The sequence below is a fragment of the Triturus cristatus genome, chromosome 9, assembly GCF_964204655.1.
Source record: "Triturus cristatus chromosome 9, aTriCri1.1, whole genome shotgun sequence".
Taxonomy (NCBI): domain Eukaryota; kingdom Metazoa; phylum Chordata; class Amphibia; order Caudata; family Salamandridae; genus Triturus; species Triturus cristatus.
Genome location: NC_140592.1, coordinates 98,292,490 through 98,314,411, shown reverse-complemented (window position 1 = coordinate 98,314,411; position 21,922 = coordinate 98,292,490). Strand labels below are relative to the sequence as shown.

Genomic DNA, 21,922 nt, shown 5'->3' with positions numbered 1-21,922 from the left:
GTGGAAAAACAGTTTGTCGTGGACCGGGACCTAACCACAATTTCAGGCCAATCGTGATGGGGTGGAGGCCGTAGACACCGACTGGGTTGCTCCAGTCAAAGGTTTTGCCTTCAGAAATATTCTCCGACTGCTAGCATAGCTTCTTCTGATCAGACTTGCAGCCCTTATCTTCTCAGGGATGGCTTCTGAGCACCAAGTCTCCCTTCATCCAGTTCTCCGTCAGGGTCTGGTCCTCTTTAGCCAGCTGACCTCTCTTGGAGTCAGGTGCCTTTCTGCTTTTTGTGTCTCTGAAGCAGGTAATTAGGAGGCCATTCACCTGACCCATGGTAAGCAATTCCAGTCTCTGGTTACTAGCAGATTGGAGGGTCCTTGAGTCATTGTGGGAAAATTCAGGATTCTACTTCTAGCGAGGGCTTCTTCTTCAGACTGTGTCTTCCTACATCTGAGGAGGTGGTGGTGAAGGTGCCAGATCCATACTGTGCACTAGCCAATGAATGAGGAAATTCTACCATGCAGACCTAACATTTTTCTCATAGTCCCCCACCTTGTTTTGAAGCACCTCCTCTGTGTCTTACAGTAAAATTACCCAAGATGGCGGAACCCAGCTGCCACCAGGCACCACTCCTCATCCTTACAAAACTGTTTTTTCCTCCTACTGTGGCTGGAACCTGATGGTGTAGGAAAGTCCTGGGGATGAATAGGCGAATCCTTCTGTGGCATCGCCAAATCAAAAGAGGTATTTCTAAAGATGCCCTTGATTCTGCCAATGAATCCTGTCTGCTCCCAGGTAACTAATCCCATTGTCCGTTCCTGTATCCGGAGGCAAGCCATTGTCCTCTGAGCCAGAGGTGTTTACTCTACCAGCCAAGTATGTGTATTCTAGCTCTGGAGGTGTGATGAGTGGCAAAAACTTTCAAGCCAGTTATGGCTTTAGCAGTCAAAAGTACATTTTTACAAAGTTTTTTCTTAAGTTAGTCAAAAAACTACAGTGGAAAGTAAAGGATTTTAATTCCACCTAGATTCAAAAATTCTAGCCTGGCCTACATAATGAAATAGCTTTGACATTTGTTCTAGCTGTGAACTCACAGTAACTTCAATATGTAGCGTGCTCTGTTTTTATATCGTAGCACCCAGCCCCGTGGGCTCGCAAGGCACACCTTACGGATGAATGGTGAATATATAAAAAAATGCTTTTCCTGCATGGCAGAGGCAGTTTTAAACTGCAGCCTAGCTAAAGCACAGTGGTGCTCTTGGCAGAATTATATTTTTTCATATATGTGGGTGGTGCAAATACTCCCTGCAGCCCACTTATGTCATTTAACTTTCCATGCAATAGGTGCACTTAAGACACCAACTACATTGGACTTACAGGGACGATATAAGCCAGATATGAACCTTAAGTTTCAGACTGGTGCATCCAGATACATAACTACTGTTTAGTAGTGGTAAAGTGCACAGCGTTCTAAAGCAAGCAAACATTGGAACAGGAAAAAGGCAGAAAATCGGAGGTGCCCTTGAAGAAAAGGCTGACTTGCTTCACTCGACAAAGCCAGTGCTATTCATTGTCATGGCCGAAAGCTCTTTATCAGAGCCGGTGAGGTTGTGGGGATGTAGTGTAGGTGTGAGGACTGCTGCAGGTTACACATTGCACATGTCAAGGCCTCAGATGCTAGAGATATTCATGAGGGTATAGGTCTTTCTATGGTGCAAGTACCTACATTGCTGCGGTATAAAACAAAATGCGAAAACAGTTTCTTTATTGACACAGTACATAAAATTCTATTGCCTTGCTAGAAACTATATTGTGGGCAGCCGTGTTATGCCACTAAGCAAATGGCCAAATACGTAAAGCACTATTGTCATGTCAAAATCCACCTTTCCCATGTATGTACAATACCTTTGCCATTCTAGAAATCAGATTGCCCCAATATGTGAAGCCCAGTTCCAAAGTAAGCATCTACATTGCCCTGGTTGGTGCAGCAGCATTTAAAAGGATGACGGATTCCACATTTTCCAGGTATGTATAGCACCACTGTCATGGAAGATTCCACATCATGCAGGTATGAACAGCTCCACTGTCATGCCAGAAGCCATATTGTTTCAAGCAAAGTCTCATTCCAGGGGAAACACTGCTGTTCTCACATTTGCATGGCGGCATTACCCATAAGCCACCTGCAGGGCACAAATACAGAGCTAAAATACATCATGTAATGCTATATTCCATATGCCTTTCAACAAAAATTGAGCACTGATCTAAAAGCCCCATGCATATATTTTTGCCATATCTGTGCTTCTGTGAAGTTTATTGGTGCTTTCTTTGTACCCTGACTCCCACACAGAACTGTCTGGATTTATTCAGTCAAGAAGGCAGCAATAAAGTATAGCTGAATGCTGAAGTGCTCCACCTGCCATTTAACTGCTTGAAGGGCCCTTAGCTGGGATATTGCCAGGGCCATTAACTGCGACCATAAAGCCCAGAGAGTATGGAGAACTGTTTGGAGCAGGGAGTGTGCGGTACACTAACATTAATACCGCCTTCCTCCTCTCGGCTCGGGTTCTCTGTCTTGGCAGGGTGAGAAACCAGCCACTGGCCTCATCATCTCAAATACCTCCATTAACCTTTTGGAGGCTGTCCAGTGCTCCCAGAAGGTCCAAATAATCCCGTGCCAATTGGTGATTGATAGATCAGTCATCAAGCCGACAGGCGTGAGAAGGGCTTAGTGTTCTGCGGGGTTTCTAAATAAATACAGGTTTTTATTTTGTAGCTCACCGCTGATTAATAAATGAACTTGTGCTTCCTGTTTGATGGCGCCAGTGTAGGCGCTGTTGTGCTCTGAATAGCTTTAGTTATTGTACTTGACAGGAAGAGTACCAGCACTTTCGTGCAGAGCTGAATTACTAGCAGTGGAAGTTTGACACTGCACTGTAGGGACGAATAACTAGCAATGGGAGAGTAGCAGCACTTCTCAGCAGGGATGCATTACTATCAATGAGTGACCAGGTCTTGTCCATAGGGGTGCTCTGCTACGTATGGGAGAGTGCTGGCACTTCTCATCAGGGATGCATTACTATCAATGAGTGACCTGGTCTTGTCCATAGGGGTGCTCTGCTGCGTATAAGAAAGAGAGCTGGCACTTCTCAGCAGGGATGCATTACTATCAATGAGTGACCAGGTCTTGTCCATAGGGGTGCTCTGCTACGTATGGGAGAGTGCTGGCACTTCTCAGCAGGGATGCATTACTATCAATGAGTGACCAGGTCTTGTTCATAGGGGTGCTCTGCTACGTATGGGAGAGTGCTGGCACTTCTCAGCAGGGATGCATTACTATCAATGAGTGGCCAGTTCTTGTCCATAGAGGTGCTCTGCTACGTATCGGAGAGTGCTGGCACTTCTCAGCAGGGATGCATTACTATCAATGAGTGACCAGGTCTTGTCCATAGGGGTGCTCTGCTACGTATGGGAGAGTGCTGGCACTTCTCATCAGGGATGCATTACTATCAATGAGTGACCTGGTCTTGTCCATAGGGGTGCTCTGCTGCGTATAAGAAAGAGAGCTGGCACTTCTCAGCAGGGATGCATTACTATCAATGAGTGACCAGGTCTTGTCCATAGGGGTGCTCTGCTACGTATGGGAGAGTGCTGGCACTTCTCAGCAGGGATGCATTACTATCAATGAGTGACCAGGTCTTGTTCATAGGGGTGCTCTGCTACGTATGGGAGAGTGCTGGCACTTCTCAGCAGGGATGCATTACTATCAATGAGTGACCTGGTCTTGTCCATAGGGGTGCTCTGCTACGTATGGGAGAGTGCTGGCACTTCTCAGCAGGGATGCATTACTATCAATGAGTGGCCAGTTCTTGTCCATAGAGGTGCTCTGCTACGTATCGGAGAGTGCTGGCACTTCTCAGCAGGGATGCATTACTATCAATGAGTGACCAGGTCTTGTCCATAGGGGTGCTCTGCTACGTATGGGAGAGTGCTGGCACTTCTCAGCAGGGATGCATTACTATCAATGAGTAACTAGTTCTTGTCCATAGGGGTGCTCTGCTACGTATGGGAGAGTGCTGGCACTTCTCAGCAGGGATACATTACTATCAATGAGTGACCAGGTCTTGTCCATAGGGGTGCTCTGCTACGTATGGGAGAGTGCTGGCACTTCTCAGCAGGGATGCATTACTATCAATGAGTGACCAGGTCTTGTTCATAGGGGTGCTCTGCTACGTATGGGAGAGTGCTGGCACTTCTCAGCAGGGATGCATTACTATCAATGAGTGACCTGGTCTTGTCCATAGGGGTGCTCTGCTACGTATGGGAGAGTGCTGGCACTTCTCAGCAGGGATGCATTACTATCAATGAGTGGCCAGTTCTTGTCCATAGAGGTGCTCTGCTACGTATCGGAGAGTGCTGGCACTTCTCAGCAGGGATGCATTACTATCAATGAGTGACCAGGTCTTGTCCATAGGGGTGCTCTGCTACATATGGGAGAGTGCTGGCACTTCTCAGCAGGGATGCATTACTATCAATGAGTAACCAGTTCTTGTCCATAGGGGTGCTCTGCTACGTATGGGAGAGTGCTGGCACTTCTCAGCAGGGATACATTACTATCAATGAGTGACCAGGTCTTGTCCATAGGGGTGCTCTGCTACGTATGGGAGAGTGCTGGCAATTCTCAGCAGGGATGCATTACTATCAATGAGTGACCAGTTCTTGTCCATAGGGGTGCTCTGCTACGTATGGGAGAGTGCTGGCACTTCTCATCAGGGATGCATTACTATCAATGAGTGACCTGGTCTTGTCCATAGGGGTGCTCTGCTGCGTATGGGAGAGTGCTGGCACTTCTCAGCAGGGATGCATTACTATCAATGAGTGACCAGGTCTTGTCCATAGGGGTGCTCTGCTACGTATGGGAGAGTGCTGGCACTTCTCAGCAGGGATGCATTACTATCAATGAGTGACCAGGTCTTGTTCATAGGGGTGCTCTGCTACGTATGGGAGAGTGCTGGCACTTCTCAGCAGGGATGCATTACTATCAATGAGTGACCTGGTATTGTCCATAGGGGTGCTCTGCTACGTATGGGAGAGTGCTGGCACTTCTCAGCAGGGATGCATTACTATCAATGAGTGGCCAGTTCTTGTCCATAGAGGTGCTCTGCTACGTATCGGAGAGTGCTGGCACTTCTCAGCAGGGATGCATTACTATCAATGAGTGACCAGGTCTTGTCCATAGGGGTGCTCTGCTACGTATGGGAGAGTGCTGGCACTTCTCAGCAGGGATGCATTACTATCAATGAGTAACCAGTTCTTGTCCATAGGGGTGCTCTGCTACGTATGGGAGAGTGCTGGCACTTCTCAGCAGGGATACATTACTATCAATGAGTGACCAGGTCTTGTCCATAGGGGTGCTCTGCTACGTATGGGAGAGTGCTGGCACTTCTCAGCAGGGATGCATTACTATCAATGAGTGACCAGGTCTTGTTCATAGGGGTGCTCTGCTACGTATGGGAGAGTGCTGGCACTTCTCAGCAGGGATGCATTACTATCAATGAGTGACCTGGTCTTGTCCATAGGGGTGCTCTGCTACGTATGGGAGAGTGCTGGCACTTCTCAGCAGGGATGCATTACTATCAATGAGTGGCCAGTTCTTGTCCATAGAGGTGCTCTGCTACGTATCGGAGAGTGCTGGCACTTCTCAGCAGGGATGCATTACTATCAATGAGTGACCAGGTCTTGTCCATAGGGGTGCTCTGCTACGTATGGGAGAGTGCTGGCACTTCTCAGCAGGGATGCATTACTATCAATGAGTAACCAGTTCTTGTCCATAGGGGTGCTCTGCTACGTATGGGAGAGTGCTGGCACTTCTCAGCAGGGATACATTACTATCAATGAGTGACCAGGTCTTGTCCATAGGGGTGCTCTGCTACGTATGGGAGAGTGCTGGCACTTCTCAGCAGGGATGCATTACTATCAATGAGTGACCAGTTCTTGTCCATAGGGGTGCTCTGCTACGTATGGGAGAGTGCTGGCACTTCTCATCAGGGATGCATTACTATCAATGAGTGACCAGGTCTTGTCCATAAGGGTGCTCTGCTACGTATGGGAGAGTGCTGGCACTTCTCAGCAGGGATGCATTACTATCAATGAGTGGCCAGGTCTTGTCCATAGGGGTGCTCTGCTACGTTTGGGAGAGTGCTGGCACTTCTCAGCAGGGATGCATTACTATCAATGAGTGACCAGTTCTTGTCCATAAGGGTGCTCTGCTACGTATGGCACTTCTCAGCAGGGATGCATTACTATCAATGAGTGACCAGGTCTTGTCCATAAGGGTGCTCTGCTACGTATGGGAGAGTGCTGGCACTTCTCAGCAGGGATGCATTACTATCAATGAGTGACCAGGTCTTGTCCATAAGGGTGCTCTGCTACGTATGGGAGAGTGCTGGCACTTCTCAGCAGGGATGCATTACTATCAATGAGTGACCAGGTCTTGTCCATAAGGGTGCTCTGCTACGTATGTGAGAGTATCAGCACTTCTAGCTGGGATGCATTACTATCAATGAGTGACCAGTTCTTGTCCATAGGGGTGCTCTGCTACGTATGGGAGAGCACTGGCACTTCTCAGCAGGGATGCATTACTATCAATGAGTAACCAGGTCTTGTCAGCAGGGGTGCTGTATGCATATGGGAGAGTACTGGTACTTCTCAGCAAGGATGAATTACTATCAATGAGCTACCAACTCTTGTCAATAGTGGTGCTCTACAACCTTTAGGAGAGTACTGGCACTTCTGGTGGGGACGCATTACTGTGAATAAACGAGCAGCTCTTGTCAGTAGGGGCGTTTCACCACAGAAGGGAGAGTACTACTTGTACTTCTCAGGAGGGATGCATTACTGTCAATGAGTGACCAGGTCTTGGCAGTAGGGGTGCCTCACTACCTCTGGGAGAGACCAGCACTTCTTGCAGGGATGCACTTTTCGGAAGCACCTACTCCAGGATAGACTGCCTGCACCTCTGTTTCTATTTTTTAAGCACTGGGTGATGCTATTGCCTTAAGGACAGTTAGTTAATCAAATTGTACTATGGCCAGGGAAGACTGGCACTGGTCGTTCCCTTGATTCTTATTCCTTTTCACAGAGGATTGGGCAATAATGAGGGAATAAGTATATTTGATGCCCCTAGTACGGTGGGGATAGATGGGGTTGGTAGAATGGGCTGTTTGTACACTGTGTTAAGCCACATGTGGCTGCTGTGCTCTGTCCCCAGGGAATAGTCCATACATTCAAACAGTACGTAACCAGGACGCAGAAAAATGAAATTAGCTTACAGTACCAAACGCGTTATCATGCTTTTATTGACGGTCATCTTGGACTGGAAGCACTCATGGTTCAGTGCTAGAGTATTGGCTGTCGGTTTCCAATGCAAAGTAAGTTTGGATTGGGTCACTAGGGTTCAGTGTACTGCAAAACCATATTTGGCTGTAAGTGACCAACATTCACACATATTCAGATGTTATGGTTCCTCCTCCTCTTTCCTCTCCCTGTCTAAAGCCCTTGGTGCCCGACCCGACAAGCCTCACCTGCATCTATTAGTTTTCTCATGCTTCTAAAACTGCATCACAGTCACTGACAAAGATAATAGCAGTGCCCGACCATACTCAAATGTTGTTGTCCCTACTAACACAGCCAACAAGTTGCTGCTAAGCAACGTGACAGCCACCATGGAAGTATAGAAAACAACTTTCAAAGAAGGGTGCCTGCCACTATTTTGCTTGACAGTGTTTGCAAAATTGTGTAACAAGCATTGATAAACACAATAGAGTAAGCTGCCCATCTTGAAATATTATTAGCTATATGCAACTTGATCGCCATCTTGGAAGCGTACAAAATGATACCGTCAGTAAGCAAAGACTGGCAAACTAATGCCAATTGACTTTGCCAAAGCTTGGTATCTTCAGTACTGTGACAACAGATCTATCTCTGCATGGTTATAGCTTCAGAAGGCTAGTTGTGGTAAAAATTGACATTTCATAGAGGCGGAGTTCTCCATCTAGGTTGAATCTCCTGTGATATTCAAAGCAGACATAAGTTACCCCCAATATTCTGGCTACAGATGGGCTGACATCAGTCCCATTTTGATCTCTTTTCTTTATTCAACCAACGCCAAATGATGCGCGTCTTCTTTATTTTGTGGTTCTCAATCTTGCAATACCTCTGGACCCAGCAATGAACTTTGCCTTCGTTGTAAGGCACCAAGCAGATGTAGACCTACTGGTTCTTATTGAAGAAGTGTGTGTTGGTATTTTTTCATGAAATGTATGAGAAACAAATACAGTCACATACAAGCACTACTAAAAAAATCAAATTCTTGGATAGATCACTCAATGAATGAGGAAGTTCGCCCAAAGTCTGGCACCCACACTCAAGGCGAAAACTCCTGTGTCTGAGCCATTGCCTTTTTGTCCTTCCGAACCAATCCCTGCGTTTGGGGGTTTGTTTCTGAAGGACCAACAATTCTAACCGGCTTCCATTATATGGGAGCTGGCCAGCATGCAGTGACAAATTTACTACTATCTTTTGGTGCAACGTTGGAACCAAAGTATTGCTGTATCAAATGGTCGGAAAAAAAACAGTACCATATACAACAGGATATGGGGCTCTCCCCTCCACCCACCCCCCAGGCTCTGGTCACTTTATGCTTTGATGCACCAATGCACACACCCTTGAACCATAGTGTCCTCCATTTACTGATCCATCAAACCAGTGTTACGTTCACTATATTTGTGAAAGGGGTTTGGTACTGAATCCACCAGAGGTAACCCTAGACCTTGATGCATGTGTTTTCTATTCACCATACTCAAGTGCAACTACACAGGCTACACAATGTCGGCAACCCAGTTGCAATCTAGGCTGCAGAGCGCTTGAGGAACATATTTTAGGACAAGAACCTGAACTAGTTTGAGGAACATAGCCCTGACCCAGAAGCAGTTTCATCAATATGTCTTTAACAGTTAGGCATCGAGTATTGAGGGAGCCTACCAACGTTCCTTTTTATTTTATAGATCTGGCTGGACAGCTCAGCTGTCAGGAGACATATGGTGGTTTTTAAACCAACAAGAGGACACTGTTCCTAAGACGGGGCGCCGGGTAATAACCCATGAGCCCCGAATAAGAAAAGAAAGAAAAACCTAGGTAACAAGTAGGACCCCCAAAAACAAAAAAGGGAGGGGGAACAAATCTTGCCTCCTGTTGCCCTCGCACACCCCAGAGGGTGTCATGCTTCATCATCGGGCATTACTCCTCATTGGGCCGGCGCTGCAAGGCCCTACAGGTCCCCCGAAGGGTCACTTTATCGGAGATATTTTAAGGCAATGCCGGATGGTGCATGTGGGTGTGTGGGTCCAAAGGGGAGGGTGAGAAGTGCGTGCAATGTAAGTGAAAATAAAAATAATAATAATAATTAAAGAGGGGTTACTAAAATAAAGCACATGGTCGGGAATCCTACCCGGATAAAAACAGATTAGAACCCCATGGGCAAACAATTACCCTAACAGGCATAACTATGTCTGTAGTAGATCGGCATGTTTCGCGCCCCTCTTGCCGTAAAGGTCAATGGCGCTTCCTCAGGATCAACAACAAAGCGAGGTAGAGTGCACGTGAAATGTGAGAAGTTAAAAACATATACCCTCAAGGTTAGTCAGGGCAGGCCAGCATCTTGTAGTCCATACAGTGTGGCTAAAAAATTCAAATGCTCCTGATGAGTACCCGACGCCAATGGGAGAATTTCTCCAATGGCTCCAGACGATGGACACCCGCACCTTCTCGGGCTGCCTCGTCCATGTCTCTGCCGAACTCCGGTCCCCCCCTCTTCCCTTGTTTGGTACAGACATATGGTGGTTGACAGAGAGTCGGCTTTGGCTCACCCAGATGAGCATCACTTTCTCACCTTTTGCTATTGGCTGCTTGGTGTATTTTTCAGCTGTCCAGAAAGGATTACCATTGGAGTACACAAGGGACTATTTTAAATCTGAAGATTTCTCTGAATTATCAGGCTATTTGCTATACTCTCTTCATTCCCTATAGGAATTCTATGCAGAAAGCCTGCAGAAAGCAATCCTTTTTTTACTACTTTATTTCTCAGCATTTGCAAGGCCATCAGGTTTTAATGTGATAAGTAGCATCTGCACGAGCAATGAATGCAAAGAGTATTTGTGAAAGCCTTTGTTTACTTGATGTGGCACATTAGATCCAGATATATTGGATTTTCCAGTGCTCGTTTTCCAAGCTGCAAATCTAAAGTATTTACCGAAGAGTTATTATTTACTAGGTTATAACTCTTACTGGACATCCATGTGTATAGTGTATACAATAATTGTGTTGTGCTGCTTTTGAGTCAATATTCACCCACCCTCCATGATGTTGATTGATTGCTCAGCCAAGTGCCCAGTAAGTAGGTCTGTAGAGAGGACCTGCAACTGCAACAGTGATAGCTCAAGATGATCTTTACATCTTCTGGATCTGAAATAAAAACTGCCTATCATCAGAACCCATTGAAGAAAGAAAAGAGAAGGAGTATCCATGAACTTGGCATACACATAGCAGCCCTCGGTATTTTATTTATTCACAGTTCAACAATAAATGCACATCTCAAAGGTAGATTTCATTTCATGTCCTGTTGTAGTCATTCATCATAATGCCATTCGACTATCTTGAATTCTCCCCTTTCAATTCATGAGCAATAGTTATTGCTATTATGACATTTTTTAATCCAGGGAAAGGAAAACAATCTGTCCAGAGGGGCTGGCCACTGAGTAGCTGATCCTGGGGCCAACTTGGGGTGTGCGAAATTTGCGTAGTTTGATTTCATGTAAACTCTTAAATTTCAGGAATATTGCGCAAAATTGCAGGAAAGTAAACAAAAATCCATAATTTCGTGAAATATTTTAGCGCAAACTGAGTCCTTTGCGTACAGTGGCGGCCACCATTTACTGGGGGTGGCAGGGGAGGGGGGCTGTAAACTAAAATAAATAATAATAACCACTGACCTCAGGTCGGCCACCCGGCCGGCCATCGCTTCTCAGTCCGCTTGCCACCGGTTCTCGCTCCTCGAAAGCAGGAAGCAACCAGGCTACTGTCTCCCCTGGCCAATCACAATTCTGCAATGCATCGTTGTGATTGGTCTGAGCGCCACGGTTCGGCACTCAGACAGGGAAGGGGAGCCAGGGCATGTTCTGCACCCTGTAATGCAGTCTGGGTACAGAACATGCAAAGTGTGCATGACTGTTATGCACACTTTAGAGTGGAGCAACCACTCCTCCTCCTGGCCTCAGCTCTGGCACGACCCCGCAGCAGGAAATGGAAAGCAAAAATGATAAAACACTGGTTATTATCATTTTAGTTTTCTTTCAACTACGGCTCGCAGAGCAGTGGGGCTGCGCTCCTCACCTTAGCAGAGGTGCCACCGCTGCGTTGTGTCAATTTGTGATGCAAGGACTCATTTCTTGCTTGGCAAATGGCACCAGAAACACAATTGCCATGAACAGCAGCCATGTGTGGTCTGGTTGTTCGATTTGTTCCTGCGCTGTAATGTTCCCGCGAACAGTGGCATAATTACACAAAATAGCAAAACTTTTCATAACATGGAACATGGATTACAGCCTGCATGGAGAACATGCCCATCCCTCCAGCCCCCGATTGAGCGCCGAACCAGGGCGCTCAGACCAATCACAACTCTGCATTGCAGCGTTGATTGGCTATGGGGAGCCTGGGAGCCCTGGTGCTTCCCGTTTCTTACAAGAACCCAGGAAGAGGACGCAGGAGAGGCGGAGGAGGTAAGTCTTTTTGGGTTTTTTATAGTGACCCCCATCCCCCCCCCCCCCCCCGCCCCACTGCTGCTTCCAGGCAGCAGCCGCGACTGCAATAATGTAACCCTGGAATACGAAAAGGCAGTGTGTGTCCATAAATTGGATAACCAGTGTCACATTTCAGCAGACTGGAGCTGAAAGGCAGGCAGTTGGCGCTCATCCTGGCCTAGGATGACCAGTTAAACTCGTGTGGCCCCGGCGAGCCCTGGAGAGCCTCGCGCCGCACTTTACTGAGGCTGCTGAACTGTACTTTCTGTGACATATCACTGCTGACATTTCTATGTCAAGCCAAGTGTACAGGGAAGTCACCAAAGCAAAACAGCTGCAGGGAACGATATGAAATCATTAAAAACTCTGCACTCCCCTACCTGTGCCTTTCCCACCTGCAATGTGTTTTACGTGCTATGTCTTCTGCTACCTGAATCTTTATATGTGCCACAGTGTGCACACCACAAGTGGCCACAGACAAGCTGTTGAAAATAGTGCTGTGACACACATCACCAAAGAGTGCTACATGGTTGCATAATTTACTATTAAACATCGCCGGTTATGCCGCTTGAGCTGCTGATGTTCAGCGACGATGCAGACAGAGATGAAACATTGCTCGAGGGCAAGATGGCCCCCACGGAGCCACGGCAATGTTTGATAGACATGTGTGGCTCGGTCACTGCTGGGACCTGCATAAGATGGTGGTGACCTAAGGTGACCGGGTCTGAAATGAGTTTGGTGGTCTTAGTTAAGTCATCCGGTATGTGCCAGCTCCCACACGACCCTCAGCCGCGGATCAGCATCAATCGTGACGTATTAATTGCCTCTTTCGCCTGAGTGAATGAGGTGTGGTATCTGAAAAACTGTGTTTTTCTCTGTCGCTCAACATCAGCACCACATGCAGAACAGTGTTAGTGTAGAGTGGCCAAATCGCGACTTTGCGGTCCACACCTTTTCTATTACTGGGCAAGCTACCCTAAGGTGTGCTGTTGCAAAATGTACCTTTATCATAAAATTATGGGGAAGTGGTGTGACTTAGATAAGGTGACAATCAAGAGTTGAGATGTTTAGTATGCGAGGACGCTGAGTAATGAGGATAACATTGAAGGTGGATGGCTTAGTAATTTAGCAGCAAGACTGTCGGGCGTGTTGCTTGCCTGCTGTGTCTTTGAAAGTAATGATGTTGACCTTCTAATATAGAGGGGAGGGAGACGGCTGCTTTTAATTAGGGTATTTATGACAAAGTGTGATGGGTTTGCTATAGATAGACTACAATAAATTGGTGAGAACTAATTAACATAGTTGATGATAAAGAGGAAGTGATGTCACTTAACCTTTCATATTACCGCCAACCCAATATATGAAAAAGAAGTGAAATGAAAAAAGAATCAAAATAAATGTAAACAATTAAATAACACTAAAGTCTCAATAAAATAGTCTCATGGGTTTCCAAATATATTGGGGTGGCACTCTGAGGGAGTGTCCAAAGTGGCCCCCTCCTTCCAGTGGAGGGGTCTGCAGCAGGGAGTGGCACTCTGTTGGGGTCTCTAAGCGGCCTCTTCCTTCCAATGGAGGGGTCTGCTGCAGGGACTAGCACTCTTCGTTGTGGCCAAAGTGGCCCCTTCCTCCCAAGTGGAGGGGTCTGCAGCAGGGAGTGGCACTCTGCCGGGTGTCCAAAGTGGCCACTTCCTTCCACTGGAGGGATCTGCAGCAGGACGTGGCACTCTGCGGGGGTGCCCAAAGTGGCCCTTTCCTTCCAATGAAGGGGTCTGCAGCAGGGAGCGTCACTCTGCGGGGTGTTCAAAGTGGCCCCTTACTTCCAATGGTGGGGTCTGCTGCAGGGAGCGGCACTCTGCGGGGTGTCCAAAGTGGCCCCTTCCTTCCAATGGTGGTGTCTGCTGCAGGGAGCGGCACTCTGCAGGGTGTCCAAAGTGGCCCCTTCTTCCAATGGTGGGGTCTGCTGCAGGAAGCGGCACTCTGCAGGGTGTCCAAAGTGGCCCCTTCCTTCCAATGGTGGGATCTGCTGCAGGGATTGGCACTCTGCGTTGTGGCCAAAGTGGCCCCTTCCTTTCAATGGAGGGGTCTGCAGCAGGGAGTAGCAGTCTGCGTTGTGACCAAAGTGGCCCCTTCCTTTCAATGGAGGGATCTGCAGCAGGATGTGGCACTCCGTGGGGTGTCCAAAGTGGCCCCTTCCTTCCAATGGAGGGGTGTGCAGCAGGGAGTCGCACTCTGCGGGGGTGTCCAAAGGGGTCCCTTTCTTCCAGTGGAGGGGTGTGCAGCAGGGAGTGGCACTCTGTGGGGGTGTCCAAAGTGGCCCTTTCCTTCCAATGGAGGGGTCTGCAGCAGGGAGTGGCACTCTGCTGGGTGTCCAAAGTGGCCAAATCCTTCCAATGGTGGGGTCTGCTGCAGGGAGTGGCACTCTGCGTTTTGGCCAAAGTGGCCCCTTCCTTCCAATGGAGGGGTCTGCAGCAGGGAGTGGCACTCTGCGTTTTGGCCAAAGTGGCCCTTTCCTTCCAGTGGAGGGGTCTGCAGCAGGGAGTGGCAGTCTGTGTTGTGGCCAAAGTGGCCCCTTCCTTCCAATGGAGGGATCTGCAGCAGGAAGTGGCACTCTGTGGGGTGTCCAAAGTGGCCCCTTCCTTCCAATGGGGGGGTCTTCAGCAGGGAGTGGCACTCTGCTGGGGTGTCTAAAGTTGCCCCTTCCTTCCAATGGAGGGGTCTGCAGCAGGGAGTGGCACTCTGCGGAGGTGGCCAAAGTGGCCTCTTCCTTCCAATGGAGGGGTCTGCAGCAGGGAGTGGCACTCTGCGGGGGTGGCCAAAGTGGCCTCTTCCTTCCAATTGAGGGGTGTGTAGCAGGGAGTGGCACTCTGCAGTGTGTCCAAAGTGGCCCCTTCCTTCCAATGGAGGGTTGTGCAGAGGGGAGTGACACTCTGCGGGGGTGTCCAAAGTGGCCCCATTCCTTCCAATGGGGGGGGTGTGTGCAGCAGGGAGTGGCACTCTGCGGGGTTGTCCAAGGGGCCCCCTCCTTCCAATGGAGGGGTGTGCAGCAGGCCTAAGGTAGAATGGCTTCCTGAATACTCAGCTGAGCCTCACAGATGTTGCTGTGCAGAAAGCAAAGCTGTGAACAGAATTCCATCAGATCTAACTCTTCTCCCTAAGTGTGACATTTGGCCTGCTTTGAGTAAGAGCTACAATCTAAGTCCAAATGTGTGTGTCTGGCTCACAGTGAGAGAGACTAGTAATTCACCTTTACTCTAAGTAGGAAAATTATGTTATATGGTCCGAAATCAGTGTTTTAATTTGTGAAAAAAATACGTGCTGTGACCCTTGTCAGAAGGTCACTGCAGCTTGGTCCACCCTTTGCCCCTACCAGCACTGCCAAAGACTGTACCAACACAACTACTAACTATCAAACTCCTCCAAGTGTGACAATTCAAACTATTTCAGTCCCCCAAAGCTATAAGAATGATTTGGAGACAGATATAAGTCAATGTTAAGGTATATTGAATTGACTAATAACTGTTGTTGTGCTTGTCTGTAAATTAGGCAACAGTGCTACCATGTGGCAGACCAGAATAAGCATCGGTGTTGACAATTAAGTGCCGATGCCAAGCACCAGAAACCACTGGCTCAAATTAAGCACTGTTGGAAATACATCCTCTGCACATTTTGGATGATTTTCCCACCTTTTCTGGTTCTCTAAGTAGGCCTGATGTGAAGTGTGCCCTAGTGGACCAGTCCATGATACACAAAATGCTGCTGAAGGAGGAGACGTGGGAGGCGGTGTGAGTGTGTATGCGTGTGCGCACACGCACGATAGGTAAAGAGACTATATGCTGAGGGTGATGTGGCACCAGCGCTGGGTCTGTTGGAATATTAGAAACAGATGTATATATAAAACCAAAATGTATTTGTCTGCAAAATTGAGCAAAACAATTGCATATTCAATGTCATTCCATGCGAACTATGAAGAACTATTAAACGGAGCAAACATTTTGTTGTTAGCTGCATGGACTAATATACAGTAATCGCTCATGAAATCGAGACATTCCAATGCCACATGCTAAGTGTCTTTTAATGCAACCCCATCTTGCTCATGTAACATTAGTCCATTTTCTATCTTCATTACTCTAGCCTCTCATAGGGGTAACTTTCAAAGGAGTAGAAATGTGGTGTGGGAAGTCTTATTTAAAAACAAAAAAAATCAACTCCACTTTTAAAAGCAAGAAAAGCATACATTTAATTTATTCATTTTATTGCACGAATGACTGAAAATTAGCTAACACTTTTAATTGGAGTTTTATTGATGTTAAACGTTATAACATTTGAGAACCTTTATTAAAGTTAAGTACTTTTTTATATAGTTGCTGCATTTCGGAAATAAACATGTATTTTAGAAATAAAAATCGACCAGTTTCAAAACGATGCAAAAATTGTGATTCCAATATATTTGAAATTGAATAAAAACATTACATCTGTGCTTTTGTCGATATGGTTAGAAGCTGTTTTTGCTATAAATTATTTACATACTGAAGTTTGTTAAAGGAAATTCGCGAATAAAATATTATTTTTAAAAAACGACTACTAACCACAAAAAAATGTAGCCTGAGGCACGTGTTTGTAACATCTGCAGTGAATCCCTGTAGGACTTCAGATAGTCCAACATGGTTTGCCCTTTTCTGTATGAGTCCATGCAGCCTCCCTATTTCACTGTAAACCTGTAATATTAATTGTCAACATATATGATCCGTGTCTTATACTTGAGCATGTAAAGGAGGGGCATCTTGAGGAGAAACTGTGCTGCTGGAAACTACCTTTCTTAAAAAAAATCCAGCTTCATTTTGTGCGGAATCAGTGCCTCTTCCACTACTTTTACCAAGATGTCTAAAAGTGTTGATCGAAGTGAGCAAACAAGGTATATTCCCTGCATACTGCGGTGGGCGACTGTCCACAGTCATGCAGCCAGATCTTCCAACAACAAAAAAAAGAAATTCATTGTTGACTCCATCACCCCCTAGTGCACGGGTCTGACTGGGGTCAGAAGTATGAATGAGCCTGAGACTGGCCTTCGCACTGATTGGGGTCAGAAGTATGAATGAGCCTGAGACTGGCCTTCGCACGGACTAGAGTCAAGATAGACTAAGCCTAAGACTGGCCTTTGCACTGATTGGGGTCAGACGTAGGAATGAGCCTGAGACTGGCCCGTGCGCTGATCGGGGTAAGAAGTATGAATGAGCCTGAGACTGGCCTGTGCGCTGATCGGGGTCAGAAGTATGAATGAGCCTGAGACTGGCCTGTGCGCTGATCGGGGTCAGAAGTATGAATGAGCCTGAGACTGGCCCGTGCGCTGATCGGGGTCAGAAGTATGAATGAGCCTGAGACTGGCCTTCGCACTGATTAGAGTCAAGATAGACTAAGCCTAAGACTGGCCTTTGCACTGATTGGGGTCAGACGTATGAATGAGCCTGAGTCTGACCAGTGCGCTGATCGTGGTCAGAAGTATGAATGAGCCTAAGACTGGCCTTTGCACTGATCGGGGTCAGAAGTATGAATGAGCCTGAGACTGGCCTTCGCACTGATTGGAGTAAAGAGAGAATGAGCCTGAGACTGACCAGTGCGCTGATTGGGGTCAGAAGTATGAATGAGCCTGAGACTGGCCTTTGCACTGATCGGGGTCAGAAGTATGAATGAGCCTGAGACTGGCCTTCGCACTGATTGGAGTAAAGAGAGAATGAGCCTGAGACTGGCCAGTGTGCTGATTGGGGTCAGAAGTATGAATGAGCCTGAGACTGGCCCGTGCGCTGATCGGGGTCAGAAGTATGAATGAGCCTAAGAGTGGCCTTTGCACTAATTGGGGTCAGATGTATGAATGAGCCTGAGACTGGCCAGTGCGCTGATTGGGGTCAGAAGTATGAATGAGCCTGAGACTGTCCTTCGCACTGATTGGAGTCAAGATAGACTGAGCCTAAGACTGGCCTTTGCACTGATTGGGGTCAGACGTATGAATGAGCCTGAGACTGGCCAGTGTGCTGATTGGGGTCAGAAGTATGAATGAGCCTGAGACTGGCCTGTGCGCTGATCAGGGACAGAAGTATGAATGAGCCTGAGACTGGCCTTCGCACTGATTGGAGTAAAGAGAAAATGAGCCTGAGACTGGCCAGTGCGCTGATTGGGGTCAGAAGTATGAATGAGCCTGAGACTGGCCTTTGCACTGATCGGGGTCAGAAGTATGAATGAGCCTGAGACTGGCCTTCACACTGATTGGAGTAAAGAGAGAATGAGCCTGAGACTGGCCAGTGCGCTGATTGGGGTCAGAAGTATGAATGAGCCTGAGACTGGCCCGTGCGCTGATCGGGGTCAGAAGTATGAATGAGCCTAAGACTGGCCTTTGCACTAATTGGGGTCAGACGTATGAATGAGCCTGAGACTGGCCAGTGCGCTGATTGGGGTCAGAAGTATGAATGAGCCTGAGACTGTCCTTCGCACTGATTGGAGTCAAGATAGACTGAGCCTAAGACTGGCCTTTGCACTGATTGGGGTCAGACGTATGAATGAGCCTGAGACTGGCCAGTGTGCTGATTGGGGTCAGAAGTATGAATGAGCCTGAGATTGGCCTGTTCGCTGATCAGGGACAGAAGTATGAATGAGCCTGAGACTGACTTGTGCGCTGATCGGGGTCAGAAGTATGAATGAGCCTGAGACTGGCATGTGTGCTGATCGGAGTCAGAAGTATGAATGAGCCTGAGACTGGCCTGTGCGCTGATCGGGGTCAGAAGTATGAACGAGCCTGAGACTGGCCTGTGCGCTGATCGGGGTCAGAAGTATGAATGAGCCTGAGACTGGCCTTTACACTGATCGGAGTCAGAAGTATGAATGAACCTAAGACTGGCCTGTGCACTGATCGGGGTCAGAAGTATGAATGAGCCTGAGACTGGCCTGTGCACTGATCGTGGTCAGAAGTATGAATGAGCCTGATACTGGCCTTTACACTGATCGGAGTCAGAAGTATGAATGGTATTCTATGGCATTCATTTTTGGCACTGCCTCAGCCTTGTAAATCTGGGGCAGTGTAAAAAAGCAATGGGTGTTGTGGTGGAACGCCCACAGCAACACCCATTGCACGCCCCTTTACTAGAGAAGACTGAAGGAAAGGGGCATATTTACAAGGTGGCCTTAAGCCACACTAAGTGGTTTAGCACCACCTTGTAAATATGGTAAATGGCACTATGCCACCGAAATGTCAAAAACAGTGACACTCCAGTCGTGTTAGGGAATTGAAAATATGCCCCACATTTCCATAGCTCAATCAATCAATCAATCAATCAATCAATCAATCAATCAATCAGGGGTTTATAGAGAGTGGCTACTCACCAGTGAGGGTCTCAAGGTGCTGAGGGGGGCTGCTGATCTGCCTGAGCGCTGGGGTTCAGTTGGAGAGTCATGTCTTGAGATCCTTCCTGAACTGGGTTAGCGACTGGGATTTCCTGAAGTGGAGAGGCAGTGTGTTCCAGGTCTTGGAGGCGAGGTAGGAGAAGGATATTCCTCCAGGTCTTGTCTTGTGGATCTGTGGGACGGTGGCCAGGACGTGTTGGGCGGAGCGAGGGTGTCTGTTGGGTACATGGAATGAAGGGCAGTGGTTCAGATATGCTGCTCCTGCGTCATGGAGGGTCTTGTAGGCATGTGTGAGGAGCTTCAAGGTGATTCTTTTGTTGACTGTGAACCAGTGGAGTTCTTGAAGGTGTTCGGTGATGTGGCTGCGGCGGGGATGTTGAGGACCAGTCTGGCTGTGGCGTTTTGAACATTCATGTAGTTTCCTGAGGAGTTTCTGGGTGACACCAGCTTAAAGTGCATTGTCATAGTCGAGTCTGCTGGTGATGAAAGCATGGGTGACCGTCTTTCTGGATGTGGTGGGGATCTATATGAATGTCTTTCAAAGCAGGCAGAGCATGTGGAAGCATGATGAGGATACGGTGTTGATCTGGTGGTTCATTGTGAGTGAGGAGTCCAGTATGATGCAGAGGTTACATGCGTGGTCTGTGGGTGATTGGGGCCCCACTGTGGCGTGTCACCAAGAGTCATCCCAAGCTGAGGGGGTGTGTCCCAAGATGAGTACTTCGGTCTTGTCCGAGTTGAGTTTGAGGCAACTGTCTTACATCCAGGTGGCAAAGTGTAGCAATCAAAAAGTCATGGGTTTATGCATGCACCAATTACATCTTTTACTTGCTTTACTGAAAGACGTGCTCTGTAAGATTGTTGAAGTTTCCTTATGTCTGAGGAGGCCCATGCTATCTCTTAACAGACCAAAATTGACCCAGACATTGGCAAGCTAAGGCACGCTCAGAGAGACACAAGGGCCTGAGTGGCTAAAAATGGTTTTAACCTTTGTGTACAGAGTTGGTGGCTGAATAATACTGTATTTTCAGTGCCAGTGATCTCATACAACTAAAAGTAGGCCTATTAATTCATGTTGCTACAGATGAAAGGCAAAAAGATGTTTTTGTTTTTCAATAAAATAAAATAGGAAATCCCAAGGCAATTCATCTAACTCTGTCAAGTGATCCCACCAATACTGAACTGTTATTGCTTTGCAAATCTGTCTCATTCTGTGCGTGAAAATGTGTTGACGATTGCAATGTCCTTGGATTGCCGCAACCAGACCTGACATTCATGCATTTTCTCTGCTTCTCTTCCAGGCCCCGCAGCAAAAAAGAAATATGTCAGCTACAACAACCTGGTGATTTAATGCATCTACTCATCCAATGAGGAAGGGAGGTTTCTGGCTTCCTGCTCTTCAGACGCCCAATTTGGCGTGGGCCATTTCTGGACTGATGGAATGTCCTAGGGCGCCCGTCCTTGGGGAAGAGAAGAGGCCAGATAGTTGTGCCGTGGGAAGAAGTGGAGGAGGATTCAAGGATTTCGAGCAGCGTTCCAACGGCCTGTTCTCTTCTAAATCTTGGCTTAATAAGCCATCGGCACTGCCACCACTCTGTGACCTTGGGACATTGTCGGCGATGGAGTGTCCTGAACTGAGCGGAGCACTCCCCAGTTATCTGACTGCGGGATAAACTCCAGTGCAGCCATGACTTTTTACAGGGGCTAATCTGTCTTTCTACCATACAAACTTCCAGACTGCAAGTTTTATGAAGTTTCTGTACAGTTTGTGAGGACCTTTTAATTTCTTTCTGTGCCTAAGATTTTGGCCATTTGTGTGTTTTTTTCCCAATTTCATAAATTTTGTTTCTTTTTTGAAGCCATGCAACTTTGGGACATTTTCAAGTGATCAGAGGACAATCCAGGAAGGCAGATATCAGTTCAGTGATCGCGTCTCTCCGCCCAGTTTTGCATCCTTGTACGTTTGCTACTTCTGCTCTCAGTTCGTCTATTGTTTTTATTTTTCATTTTAAAGGGTATTTTAAAAAAAAGACCAAAAACTGTGCTGGCAAGTTAAGCCCCACCTCTCACAAATCGGATTGGCTAAACCAGGACAGAAGTGATGGCAAAGTTTTGTGCAGGTCTGGATCACTCGAATGCATGCCAGTAATGTATCTTACATGTCTTTCCGTTGGGCGATATTTGTGTTGGTGTTCAATTTTTGTTACTTTGGTCAGGGCAAACAACATCCCCTCTTGGTTATTATAATTGTTTTTATTGGGTTTTTTTTTGCAATAACTTGAGGACTTTGTAAGGTATTTGCAGGAAAGAATATGGCTTTTTACTTGTCTTAAGGGTTTTTTGTAAATGCCTCGCCATAAATGATCAATGTGAAAAAGATTTAAAAAACAATTAAAATAAAGCATGTATGTTTTCTACTGTTTGTGAAAAGTCATTTTAATTTACCAATCTGGTTCATATTGGAAGACTATGGACCAAAAAGTCTATCGCTTTAAGTTTCTCTTTCTTTCCATTGTTTTGTCTCGCTTGGTGGCTGTCAGCAGTCTTTTGAAGGATACACTTTGCTTATTCAATTTCCTTTAATATTTTCCTTCTCTTTGATCGTGTTTCAAGTAGTATATTGTTTAGTTTATAGGAGGAATGGTGTTACGATTTCGAAATTAACGTATATTATATTCCCCCCCATAGC

General features: G+C 47.0%; 1 protein-coding gene across 1 annotated transcript in view; it reads left to right on the top strand.

The window, feature by feature from the left end:
• GRM7 (glutamate metabotropic receptor 7) overlaps positions 1-21,606 on the top strand; it is a 1,767,328-nt gene extending 1,745,722 nt beyond the window's left edge. Inside the window, exon 10 of the mRNA XM_085624503.1 lies at positions 20,535-21,606. Within this exon, the coding sequence (XP_085480629.1) occupies positions 20,535-20,584 (50 nt within the window). The 3' untranslated portion in view covers positions 20,585-21,606. The remainder of the gene's footprint in view (positions 1-20,534) is intronic.
• The last annotated feature ends 316 nt before the right edge of the window (positions 21,607-21,922 follow it).